This window comes from Monodon monoceros, unplaced genomic scaffold (assembly GCF_005190385.1).
Source record: "Monodon monoceros isolate NGI ecotype Baffin Bay Population unplaced genomic scaffold, NGI_Narwhal_1 Super_Scaffold_2, whole genome shotgun sequence".
NCBI classification, from domain to species: domain Eukaryota; kingdom Metazoa; phylum Chordata; class Mammalia; order Artiodactyla; family Monodontidae; genus Monodon; species Monodon monoceros.
Genome location: NW_021703776.1, coordinates 57,174,380 through 57,188,010, shown reverse-complemented (window position 1 = coordinate 57,188,010; position 13,631 = coordinate 57,174,380). Strand labels below are relative to the sequence as shown.

The following is a 13,631-nucleotide window of genomic DNA, read 5'->3' as shown; positions in this document are numbered from 1 at the left end:
TAACTGCTTCTCCTGACCAAGTGCTTGACATGAGTGTGGTCATATTCCCTACAGTTTTAGTCTAACTCCTTCTGCTGGGAAGTTACTGGCCGCAGGGTGTACCAGGTGTTCTCTGGTATTATTATTTCATCTTATTTACTGCGTGATGGTTGGAGTGGGTGTTGGTGAGTGGAGGGCGTAATGAGCTTGGTGTGCTGTGGAGTCGGGCAGAATCCACAACTGCTGCCATCTTGTTCATTCCCAGGGCTGACTTCACATGTGTCTCATTCCCTGCCCCCGTGGGCAGGGAGTCTCTCAACCATGAGTCTCTTGGGCACTGACTGAGGATCAGCTCTTCTCACCATTTCATTGGCATTTGCAGAACTGGGAGAAGATGAGCATCTAACTCCCCGGACTTCATACAGAGTAGGGCAAGGGAGCAGGGCCCAGCAGTACAGCTAGGTCTCCGAGTTGTTTCCCGTGTTATTTCTTCTGCCTAGAATGCCCCCCTTCCCCTCCGCTCTCCTTCAGTACCTCTCATTTTCTTTCTTTTTCTAATTAATTAATTAATCTATTTATTTATTCTTGGCTGCGTTGGGTCTTCGTTGCTGTGCACAGGCTTTCTCTAGTTGCAGTGAGCGGAGGATACTCTTCATTGCGGTGTGCGGGCTTCTCATTGCGGTGGCTTCTCTTGTTGCGGAGCATGGGCTCTAGGTGCGCAGGCTTCAGTAGTTGTGGCACGCAGGGCTCAGTAGTTGTGGCGCACGGGCTTAGTTGCTCCGCAGCATGTGGGATCTTCCCGGACCAGGGCTCGAACCCGTGTTCCCTGCGTTGGCAGGTGGATTCTTAACCACTATCCCAACCAGGAAAGTCCTGAATGTCAGTTTTATTTAAAACCTGAGTACTGAATAAGATAGTAGTTATCAAGTTCTCAGCATGAGGAAAAGTTCTCACTGTAGTGACCTTCCTTGCCCTATTGGAGCTTAATTCCCTTTCCCCCTTTCAGAGACCAGAGGATTTAATAAGTATTTCATTTTCAAGTTGCCTGACATTATTTACTTTTGTTATTAATATTTTTGAAAGACCAAACTCATTTCAGGGTCTCTGCAATTCGGAGTTTCAGTGAAGCTTTTTAAGCTCCTCAAGTCTTACAAAGTGAAGTTTCCATTGCTGTCTGTGAATGAACAGATGGGGGAAATCTTACGTCTGATTAGAGCTTGTACTAGCATTTGTGATAAGCTGTCCCATGACACTTGTGGACATTTTAAATCACAGCAACAAAGAGAAAGAGATGGTAAGGTAGTTTATTGTAGGCTCTTTGGCCAACCCTGGAAATGCCATGTGTTTCCACACATGCAACTGCCTTCCTAATTTTTCCAGAGTAATAAAGCTGACATGTGTGTCAGTCCCATAGCCACGCACAACACAGTGTTGACATTCCAGCTGGGAACTGACCACGGAACCTGTTGGAATCAACTCAACCCTGGGCGTGTCCTTCCCCTGTTGAACTCCAGATCTGGTTTCATGTTGGAGTGGCTTCTGGGGGCTTTGGCAATTTCTGGTTTCAAACCTTCCCTCACCTAATTAGTTATTTGAAAAAAAACAAACAAAAAACTCGGGCCTGGATGGAATATCTAAGACCTGGTCCTGTTGGGAGTTGCTATATGCCTTTTTGTTTGTTGTTCAAATGTTTATTATTTTTGGCTTCCTCTCTTTTCTGACAAGGCGTGAGTGGCACTGGGGCACAGGGGTAGCTGGATTTATAATGATCCATCTTGCAACAAGTTCCCTGTGAAAGCGAGGACATGAAATGTTTTAGTAGCGCTTCATCCACAGGAATGTTTTAGTAACCCTTCATTCACTGAGGTACTCAGTGAATATCTGTTGAGCTAATAAATGGAATATTATTAAGCAGGCAGGTGTAAATTATTAAGCATTTGTGAGTCAGGAGACTTCCCACCATAGTGTTAACTATTAGAAAGTTGACAGTCTTTTTCTAATGATCATAAAGCAGTTATTTCCTCCCCATCTCCCTCCCTCCCATAGCTTAAAACAATGCTTATCTCTTTGTTGCCTGGCTCCAGCTACGTGGCTCTCACCTGGGTCTCTCATGCCGCTGCAGCAGGGTACCAGCTGGGGCTAGATAACACAGGTTGGCTTCTTTACCCATGTGCCTGGGCCCCTGGTGGGATGGTTGGAGCAGCAAGGGGCTGGCAGGGCGTATCTACCCATCTCTGTTAACGGGTCCGATTCTGCACCGTCACTGCCCTCCCCACATCCCAGCGCAGCAATCTCCTACTCCCCAGCATGCCTCTAGAAGACCAGTGAAGTGCCTCGTCGCCCTGCAGGCAGGGATTAATGCAGGGAGGACAAGGGCTGAAGGCGCAGAAGGCCAACAGCTGGACGTTCAGGGAAGAAGTCGTGTCTGTCCTTGTGGTTCAATTCACTGGACAGCCCTCAGACTCAAAGCATAGACAACTGGTTGCTACTTGTCACCCCTGGGTTCAACAGTCGAGAGGATTCTCTTCCATAGGACTTTTGAAAAGCATTAATGTGCACTGTGAATCTCCAATAGGGAAATATAAATAGTAATAACCTCTGAACATATTTTGTTTCATGGCAACTCTCAATTTCTTCCAGAATGAGGCATGCTCTAACAAATTCATTCATTCACAGGTACTAGTGGAGCAGGTACTATGTGCCAGGCACGGTGCTAGATGCTCAGGAAACAACTGCAGTTTGTTCTTATTCTTTGGGAGCTCGATAAGGGCATCCTATGAAGTAGAAGACGGCTATGTTGGAAACCTTTCGTTGGGCACAGGACTGGCCTCAGTGGGCCTAGATTCAGATAATACTTTAGAAAACAGTCCACTCTTCTGGTGATCTGTACTCAACAACTTCCTGTCTTCTCTTTTCCCTTACTCCTCAGTCTGACAGTAGCTGACTTGGAAATTAAGACCTATGCTCTAGTATCACTTCTGCCATTTATTCTTACTTAAATCTTCCATCAGTTTACTCAATGTCCTGAGCCTGTTTACTCACCATGTAATTGGGATAAGCAAAACTAACTTGGTTGAATCTGTAGAGTGATTCTAGGCATGACGTCTTAAATAGAATATGCAAGTGAGGTAGCAAAACCAATTAATAGAAATCCAGAAAGCATTTTGTTATTTCATGTTATCATTTAGGATTTGTAGGCCAATTTGAAGTTTGGAACTTTTCTGTTGCTGAGACTTTAATAACCTAACATTTTTAAAGTTCACTGTATGTTTGGAATAGTACATAAATAAAAGTAGGGCCTTGTCCGCCCATAGGTGTTTATTTAACACACACAACAGTGCTGGGGCAAGATTTGGGCACAGATACTGGCTTAATGCAGAGTAGAAAATGGACCAAAAATCCCTACATAAGGTAGGGATTATCACGGTTGGCTGGGAGCAAGACATAAGCTGAGTTTCCAAATGAAGAATTTATACACGTCTTGAACTTCATTACCCTAACCTATGTTTTCTTTCTTTAGATTTTTTTCGGGGCCATCTTGAGGATATTTGTATGTAATTTTTCATCGTTAACATTCTTCAGAGTAGAAACAAGATTCAGAGGGAGCTGTGCCTCTTTATACAGTCTGGGTCTTAAATACGTATTTTATGTAAAAGTCAGAAGTCAGTACTTTCAGGGTAACTGAGGAGTATTTGAAATTGCCTTGGGTGAGCTGTGTGCATGACCTAGTCTGCACCGCCCACGATTAACACACAACTGCGAGTTCGCGAAAAAGCCTGTTCTGTCTATAGCTGCCATCCAGGAGCTGTCCAGTTGCAGTCAGACCTGCACTGAGGTTCCCCCCCCCCATCTGACACTGTGTGACTCCGTCTAATAGGTGATATTTTTGTCCTCTCCACAGAATGTGAATGGCATAAAGTACCATGCTAAGAATGGCCACAGAACACAGATTCGTGTCCGCAAACCATTCAAGTGTCGTTGTGGTAAGAGTTACAAGACAGCTCAGGGCCTGCGGCACCACACAATCAATTTCCATCCCCCGGTGTCGGCCGACATTATCAGGAAGATGCAGCAGTAACATGCTGGTCATAACTGTGCCAAGAAATCCTCACCAGCAGTTGCTGATTTTGAAAACAGCCACCTTTTTTCAGGGGAAGCATTCAGCAACCCTTTAAAGAATAAATGCATGCTTTAAATTTTTTCTGTAATTTTGGAATGACGTATCTTTGTAGTGTTAATGATTTTGTACATTTGCACATGTAATCATCATACCCATTTTCATTACTTTGATATAAGGTGCTAAACAAAGCTCTAGGTTTTTCAGCACATTTCCCCCAAAACAAGACAGAAATTGAGGGCATGCTGTGTATCGTTTAGCTGTGTTGCAGTGATATCATTTGCGGGGGAGGAGGGGCTAGCACTGAGGGTTTTTCCCCCAAGATTATAATGTGATTGGTTGAAGTTTTTCAACACATCAACTCATTGTGTTCAAAACCAAAATAATACCTTCACTGTCAAACTGGTTACCATGCCTTACATAATGGAGTTAGTTAGTACCTGTGACTAGAAAGACTTTAGGTAACGGAAATATAAATAAGAAAGAATGTTTAACATAATATGCTAAAAATATTTTCATATTTAAATAACATGCATAAAAGGTGTGCGTTCTGTGTTTTATATTATCTTGCAAATCCTTTAGACCTTTAAAAAGCTGAAAATCTTGCCATGTGACTTACCAATCATTTTAGTGTTACAAATGGCATTTTTGTACAAAAAGTCTATTCAGTTCACTCATTAACACACATTCATTGAGTGCCTGCTAGGTGCAAGGGATTCAATTTATGCCTATTGATGTCTGTGGACCAAGATACCAGTTTAGTGAAATACTTTCCCCTGAAATCTGTTAGGAAACACTTTGAAATACTTAAGTGCAAATTTTGTGTGTGTGAAATTTAGTTCTATCTTCATCTTTAGGTGAAGTTTTAAAGCACTTTGTCGTTCTCTATTGCCAACAGATGTGATGTTTTATGTGTTGCCAGTTCTTGCAACCACTGCCCTAACAACCTACGGGTTGCAGATAAGAATTAAAATGCCAAGCGCGTTTCAAAGAGGAGCATCTTGTTAAGACCCCTGTTGCCTCCTCATGCTCATTGTGTTTTCAGACTTTTTTAAAGGCACTTTTTCCATCACATTGTAGATGTCTGTATTCCCACTGGAAATGTCTGTTTAGCTTTGTAAGACATCTTGCTGAAATATGAAATTGAGCCTTATTGACAGGTAAGTGCTTCTTGCAGCAGGTGGTCAGTGACTAATACGTGACCCATTAGAGTATAACCTACGTCTGGACCATTCCTAACGTTTTTCTTACCAACAGTACCATCATGCCTTGAGTTCATTTCTCCCAAGTGCTATTCCTTAAACATGAGTTTACCAATTGCCTAATTATGCAATAAAAATTGCTTTGAGATGGCTAACTGCCCACAAAACTGATGAAAATCAAACTCGAAATGCTTTTAAAATAACTTTCTTCCCGTGTTTCCATTTGTTGAAAGTCTTACAGATGGAAAGCAGGTGTTCCTCCCTCAGTTTTTCAGACGTTTTGAAAGGAAGACAATTCTGTTAGCCAGATGGGTAAGCTTCTATTAATACACTCTTAAATTGTGAATCCCTCATAATGAGGGATTTAAAAGTTATTTATAAAGACACTACCCGCTAAAAATGTCCTCAGATCTCTGAAGAGTAGTCTTGGTCCTGAATATACAGTGTTATCCTTTATGTTTTAAAGGGTGATACAGACATGAGAAGCCACTAGTTGGTGCATAAGAAGGCCCTACTTGGCTATTTCATATCTACCTAGAATTGACCAAAATTTTTTTTAGGCCAGCAATTATTATTTAGCTTCGCTCCTTCTAGTGCAAGAAACTGTAGGCTGGATCAGTAGTTCAACAGCTAAACAGTCATAAAATAGTCATTGTGCATGTTAAATTTCTTTCAACTATAAAAATTTCCAGTTTCTATTTACTTATTCATTGTGACAGTATTACTAAACAGGTAAGGATGGGAATATTTTGTTATACCGTGTATAGTGAATGTATTGTACTGTGTCTGTGAAAACTGTGCTTTAAATTATATTTTCATATGTTTTGTTCAGGACAGAGCACATTAAGTTTGAAAGCAACAGAGGTTTGTTTTAGAACTGAAGGCAACTTAATGAAACAAAATTGCTGTCAAGAAAAGCTGCTTATAAATGTAAATGAAATCACATTTAAAATAAACTGCCTCTGACCCAAAATAAACATGGCTCTTTATTTTCATTAGCATCCATTATAAAGACCAGTATCAAGTTTGCCACAGAAACGAATATATCCATTCAGTACCTTGTTCTAAGGCTGCCTTTTTTGGGTGGGGGCAGAATTCAGCTGACATGTAGATTTCATCAATGTTTTGCCTAGGTTAGTATGATGAACAATTTCATTTCACTGGTAGTAGCACTATAATATTCAAAGGATACTTTTAGGTTAGTATGGTCCATAATTATTAACTGATGGAACAAAAATGTTCATATCATTGAACATATTTTACCTGAATATATTCTGCTTAGCCTATAACCTATCCAGAAGCTTAAAACATGGAGTCTTCATTACCGCTGCATCCCAGGTCTGCCATGTCCTGATATCTGACTGCCCAATACTGTTTTGCCCTAGACTCACACCTTTTAAAGGATTCCAACGATACATGAATTCTGCTCCTAGAAACAAATACAAGTGAGATGCTGTGTATGCGGTTCACATACAGTACCCCAAAATGCCACTACACTGAATATTAAGTTAACATCTTAGATAGCTAGTTTGCTTAAGACAAGCTTAAATATTTTGATAACCACAAAAACAGCAAAATCAAAAAGTCAGTACTTTAAATCCTTAACATTCATATTCTAAAAGGGGAAAGGACTGTAGTTCAGAAAATTTTTTTAATGACCCAGACCAAAAAGACATTCAAGATGCTAGACTTAATGAAAAACTATCACAAATAAATTTGACAATGAAATTACACACTCCTAAAAATGTGTCTACTTTAATGTTAATGAATACTATATATAGCAGAGTCATAACGAACAAGATAGTTTGATTTGGGTTTATGCATTACATATTTAATCACTTACTGAGAACATTTTGTCAAAGTTATACTCATCAAGAAAATGTGAAAAAAGACATACATTTTCTGTGATTTTATGCCACAACCATCACTGTTTAGTAGATCATTTAATATGAAACAATTACACTGACATATCTTGTTCCATTTCCCCATCAGATAGAAATACAACTTTAAGATGGCTTAAAAATAATCAGATATTCTAAAATTTTTTAGTCATAAAATTAGCAAAATATGCATTCTATTAATTCCTAAAGCAAACATTTCAAATATAAAAAGGATATTTGCTATCTTGGAAGCATGTGATCTCATTCTACATGCAGCTCCCTTTCTAAAGAGGGTTAAAAAAAAACATTTCATGGGCTAAATTATGAAGTTTCTGTATTCAAAAGAATAACTTTGCAAGACTTATGATAAATTCTTTGTGTTACATAACTTTTAATAGTCATGCTCAATCAACAAGGTCAACAGAGATGTGTAAATATTCTGCTAAATAATACACTATACATACCTATTTTTTCAGTGTGGTAACATTAAAATAATCTGTTTCCTTCATTCATATAATTTTTCAAAATGGGGAATAAATAAAGATACACACAAGAACTTCTTAAGCAGGTAAGATTAACAGGTTAAAATTATATTTATTGATAAGTGATAAACCAAGGACTGACCCTGACACTATGTAACACCAAACTCAAAGTAGCTCTTGGTCAGAAAAGTGCAATAGAGGGTACATGAAAGTGACACCTTGTGGTCTCCTTAGTGGTCTGAGGTGTGTTTTTTTCCAACTGCTGAACTGTATTATTAACTCCTAATAAAAATTAACTAGTCAAAATTTAAAACATTCTGATCAAAATGGGTTTGTACATGCCTTTCAAACCCCTGCTGGTCATAGTCAGGAGGGAACTGCTCGCTGCACATTGGGCACACCTTCCAGTGACTTTCAACATGTTCTTCAAATTTGCTCTGATCGTAGTTGGGAGGGAACATTAATTCACAGAGTGGACATTTCTTCTGAACATCAAAGCTTGAGGAAATAAAATGAAAGAATTACCTATTTCTAATAAACAGATTTTTAACAGCAGTAACCTTCAGATACAGTGAGGTTACATTTATCTAGTTAAGCTGATATGCATACTAACACTTACCTTGAAACTCTTCAGTTACGCCAGGAACCTCTTTTTCTGCTCCTAAAAGCTTGCTATTGACAACTGTGTAAACCATTTGTAAAGCCTCTAATTTTAGTTTTACAATTAGATTGACAAAGAAAATCTTTTTCTCATCAAAATCCAAAAAATACAATCACATTATGTGAAATGAGGCTCAGTGACAAGAATTCTTCAAGTTTTAACAAAATATGCCTTTTGTAAAACTATAAAGATTCATACAACTTGTAGCTTCCCAACAGTGTTCATTCAGTTTAACAACTAAAGGTGTTTACAGCACTGGTCCTCAAGGTACGGCACGCATCAGAACCACCTGGAGGCATGCTGAGACGTGTACTGCTGGGCCCTACAGCAAGGATTTGGGGTTCAACAAGATCTGAGTTAGGGCCCTGGACCATATGCATTTCTAACAAATTTTCAAGGACCATACGTTGAGAGCCACAGGTAATCCCAATTCTACACAGGAAAGAGAAAAATTACCTGGGATCAAAGCAAAAGCCTGTTCCATGGCCACGTAAATGCTGACTTGGAGGATCAGGGGCAGTGGGCACATTCTCATCTTCCTAGGCAAACAATAATTGTGCAACTTTTGAGAAAAGTGAAACCGAATAGAAGTTCCTCAATTCAATCAAGCACCGTATAAAGGAAATAAGATTACACTTTTAAAAATTTACTTCTATTCTCATTAAATTAGATTTTCATGTAAACATGTTTGAAAGTAACTTTTTGTTTTTTAGAGAGTATTTCACTATGGACTAAGTCATACCTTGAAATAAAAAGCAGTATTCAGTGGAATGGAGAGTATACTACAACTGTGTGTGTGAATGAAATAGAGATCAATAGACTTTTTTGACCGATATGTAGGTAACTTTACCAACTTTTCATTCCATACACTGGGTGACCACTTTCATAAAAATCTTAAGACTGCATTATTTTTCCTTTTATTCTCATTTAATGACTATTAATCTGTAAGATAGGCAGGATCTTCTTTGATAATATATATCCACTGCACAATACGTAGAAATTATAAATAAAGGAAAACTCTGTGTGTGTGTGTGTGTGTGTGTATGTTTTGGGGCAAATACACAAGCAAATCCAACTGGAAAACCGTTAAAGTGAAGCAATGCACCAAACTACAGGCCTCAAAAACCCTAATGTAAAACAATCAGATTCAAATTTAAATATCTGATTAACATTATCAAGGAGGACTCCTAAAACCCTGTAAATCTGAGTCTGAATCTGAAAGAAAATGCTGGTTTGAATTTCCATGCCTGCATCCCTCTAGTCACTTTTTATAGATTTGCACACTGCTGCTACATCAATATCCAAACACAGACTGTCACTTCATATCCAAAGCAGCCACATCATCTGAAGTGCCCATTTGCTTTCTTCCCCTAAGCAGTTTGTTAGCTTCTCTCACGTCATGAACTAACAGCACACAACAGGTGGAAGAGGCACTGATTAAAGTCCTTATGTTGCTGGGCAGTCATGATTGCACCAGAACTATTAATAGGCTAATAAGTCAGGTCTGTCATAGGAAGAGGTTCCAAAAAAGTTATGTGACGTGAAATTTTAAGTGACCAAACAAAAGATAAATTGAAATTTTTTTTGGGGGGGGGGGAAGGAACAGTAAGGGAAGGCATGGTAACTTAGCTATTATTCTGACAATTATTCCCCCCCCCCCGTAAAAGCTCAAAAAAGGAGGTGAGAGACTTTTTTTTCCCATGTGCATCACATGAGAAAACACTTTTGTATACATGATTCCCTTAGGATATAACTGGGCAAAAGAAAAACAGGATCAATAACCTAATAGGGCATTGAGAAGTTGGGGAATGTTGGGGAAGTACTTCATATACTTCAAAAATTAAAAGTCTTTAAGTAAGTAAAATCCAGACAGTTTTTAAATCTGCAGGTACAGAGGGAAGATGATTCAGTAGTTGAATCTGCTAAGCTTACATATGTATAACAGGCAAATTGTGATTCTGTGCCACATTACTCTGGCTGCCATACTTAGGCCTTCCAGCAACAATATCCGAAAATGAATCTGCTTAAACTACATATAAAATAATGAACAAAATTTTCTCATATATAATGTTTTAAAATTTTTTGAAATGCTATTGAAGAAAAAGAATAAAACAAAAGGTCTTCATATTCTACTTTTCAAAATTCTTGATGAGACATATTTATAATATTGTACAATACAACTTTCTAGGGGCGAAAAATATAATGGAACCAAAAATCTCATAACCACCTTTCCCTGTGTTTTACAACAGCTGCAGCTCACACCAATTCACTGCTTCCATGAAGCAGCTAACAATAGAGTTTGGAACTAGCTAAGGTGCTAGGTTCAGACCACCTATCACACATGTTAAAAATATGTCTGCTTATAAAATATGTGGATGAGGGGGGCAAAAAAAGCAGTTTATACTTTCTAAGCCATATATAATTTGGTAAGGGAACTATTATTCTGTATCTTCTACCAGAATAAAAGGGGAGAGGAACTGAAGAGTAGAATTCTAGATGTAATAATGAGACATAAGTCCTCATGAAATAAGAAATCACCTACTGGGAGAATAGTTTAAAACCAGGAAGTATGTAATAAAATCTGAGTAACCAATTCATATAATAAAGTCTCTGGTGATCTTGTCATGCAAAATGACCAAATTTTCACTCCCAAATACAGTTATTCCATTTTACTCATCAAGCTCGGCTAATTAGTTTCCAAACCATACTAGTTTACATATAACAAATTAGCCCAGGAAGTGAGGCTATTAAGGCAGGCTCACTGCCAGCAACAAAAAATGGCTACTGGTGAAAAGAGGAAAGCAGACAAGAACCCAAAACATCAAATAGGATTTCAACACTGGATCATACAGCTTTACTATACACCTTAAAAGAATGTGAGGACATCATTCAATATTAAGTTTTTAATTAATAAACTTCAGTCATCAAGGTTATTAGTATTCTATTTTAGCAAGATTTCCACCCAAAATTACTAAAATAATCAAGTTTTAGCACTGAAAGTTGTCAAGTCAAAAGAATTTTGAATAGCAAGTTTTAAAGTATAAGTACCTAGTATTTTAGCTAAACTGCTGAAATAATCTTGTAAGCAAATATTATTGGGAATACCACACTAAAATGTATTTACGAACAATTCCAAATAATTAAATTTTTCTTAAGAAAATATTTTCAATAGCATTTTAATCTCCACAAAGGTCTAAACCACTGTACATTGTGCATGTACCTTTAGACCCATGAGCACAATACTCTTTCTATTTGCAAACTGGTTTTTAAGCAAAGGAAACGTGCTACGGTAAACTGAAGCGCTGTTTGAAACCCAAAACTTCTCATGAGATGCTCAACTCAAAATCTAGTCTCTAAAAAACATTCTTGTTTTTCTTATCAAAGTATATAACCAGTTTGAACATCTGAAATAGTATTAAAATTGGTTAATCTCTTAGACAACAAAATACATTTAATCAATCATAAAAATACAATTACCATACGATACAACAATTCCATTTCTGGGTATATATCCAAAAGAACTGAAAGCAGGAACTCAAACAGATACACTGGTACACCTATAGTCATAGCAGCATTATTCACAATAGCCAAAAGGTGGAAACAACTCAAATGTCTATCAATGGATGCATGGATAAACAAAATGTGGTATACACATACAATGAAATATTATTTAGCCTTAAAAAGGAAAAAAATTCTGACACCTTACAACATGAATGAATCTTGAGGACATATATTAAGTGAAATAAGCCCATCACAAAAAGATAAATACTGTATGATTCTATTGTACTTATATGAGGTATCCAGAATAGTCAAATTCAGAGAGACAAAGTAGAATGGCAGGTGCCAGGGGCCAGAGGGAGGGAGAAATGGAGTTGTTGTTTAACGGGTATAGAGTTTCTGTTTTGCGAGATGAAAAGAGTTCTGAAGACTTGTTGCACAACAATGTGAATATACCGTTGACCACTGAACAATGAGGATTTGAACTATATAGATCTGCTTTTATGCGGGATTTTTTTCAATAGTATATACAATACTACATGAACTGAGGTTGGCTGGATCCTTGAATGCAGATCTGTGGATATGGGAGAAGCCACAGATGTAGAGGACCAACTGTAAGTTATACTCAGATTTTCAACTGCATGGAGGGTTGGCACCCCTAACCCTCGCGTTAAGGGTCATCTGTACTTACTGCTATAGAAGCATGTACTAAAAAATAGTAAGATGGTAAACTCTATGTTATGTGTATTCAACCACAATAAAAAATGCAATTGTGATCAAACTAGCAATACACACTCGGGAGCTAATGATTGAGTTACACCATCTGAATCATTAGGATTCGGACAATCAGAATTTCTGAAACTGTGTTATGATTCCACCTTTGCCAGGAATTATTACTTGAAATATTTAGATATCATTAAGGAGCTAGTAATGAATATCAATGAAGAAAGATCCACCACTTAATAGAACTTTTACTAAGTTAATAATTACTACTTTAGTTCAAGAGCATCCTACAAGAAACATTTGCTAAGGCCAAAATCAGCACATTAAGAACAGAGTACCAATGACTCTGGGTAACTTTTATATAAAACTAAAGAATTAATGTTTATCCTTATAACTCTGTATTATTAAGTAATATTCGTCAACATTCTCTTTTTATGAGATGTTACTGTTTAAGCTCAGCCAAACATCCATTTCTAGTAATATGTCAATGAAGGAATATCATGGAATTATAACTCCATAAAATTTAAAGGTATTTTAAAAATAGGAAAGCAAATAATTTTGTAAGATCTCTATTTTCAAATGTCACTTTTCTCAGATACATGCAGCCCTATGTTCATGCAACACTATTTACAAGAGCCGAGACATGGAAACAACCTAAATGTCCACCGACAGATGAATGGATAAAGAAGATGTGGTATATATGTATACAAAGGAATATTACTCAGCCATAAAAAGAAACGAAATTGAGTTATTTGTAATGAGGTGGATAGACGTAGAGTCTGTCATACAGAGTGAAGTAAGTCAGAAAGAGAGAGACAAATACCGTATGCTAACACATATATATGGAATTTAAGAAAAAAAAAATGTCATGAAGAACCTAGGGGTAAGACAGGAATAAAGACACTGACCTACTAGAGAATGGACTTGAGGATATGGGGAGGGGGAAGGGTAAGGTGTGACAAAGCGAGAGAGAGGCATGGACATATATACACTACCAAACGTAAGGTAGATAGCTAGTGGGAAACAGCCGCATAGCACAGGGAGATCAGCTCGGTGCTTTGTGACCGCCTGGAGGGGTGGGATAGGGAG

General features: G+C 37.8%; 2 protein-coding genes across 3 annotated transcripts in view; one reads left to right on the top strand and one right to left on the bottom strand.

Moving 5' to 3' along the window:
* Positions 1–6,277, top strand: part of JAZF1 (JAZF zinc finger 1) — a 336,892-nt gene extending 330,615 nt beyond the window's left edge. Inside the window, exon 6 of one of the 2 annotated variants that reach the window (XM_029233247.1) lies at positions 3,881–6,277. In XM_029233247.1, coding sequence (XP_029089080.1) covers positions 3,881–4,057 — 177 coding nt within the window. In that variant the 3' untranslated portion in view covers positions 4,058–6,277. The remainder of the gene's footprint in view (positions 1–3,880) is intronic. The other variant, XM_029233246.1, reaches the window with a different exon arrangement.
* Positions 6,278–7,036: 759 nt separating this feature from the next.
* Positions 7,037–13,631, bottom strand: part of TAX1BP1 (Tax1 binding protein 1) — an 87,311-nt gene continuing 80,716 nt past the window's right edge. The window contains exons 17-18 of the mRNA XM_029233245.1: positions 8,778–8,860; positions 7,037–8,158 (exon numbers count right to left, since the gene is read on the bottom strand). Coding sequence (XP_029089078.1) covers positions 7,957–8,158; positions 8,778–8,860 — 285 coding nt within the window. The 3' untranslated portion in view covers positions 7,037–7,956. The remainder of the gene's footprint in view (positions 8,159–8,777; positions 8,861–13,631) is intronic.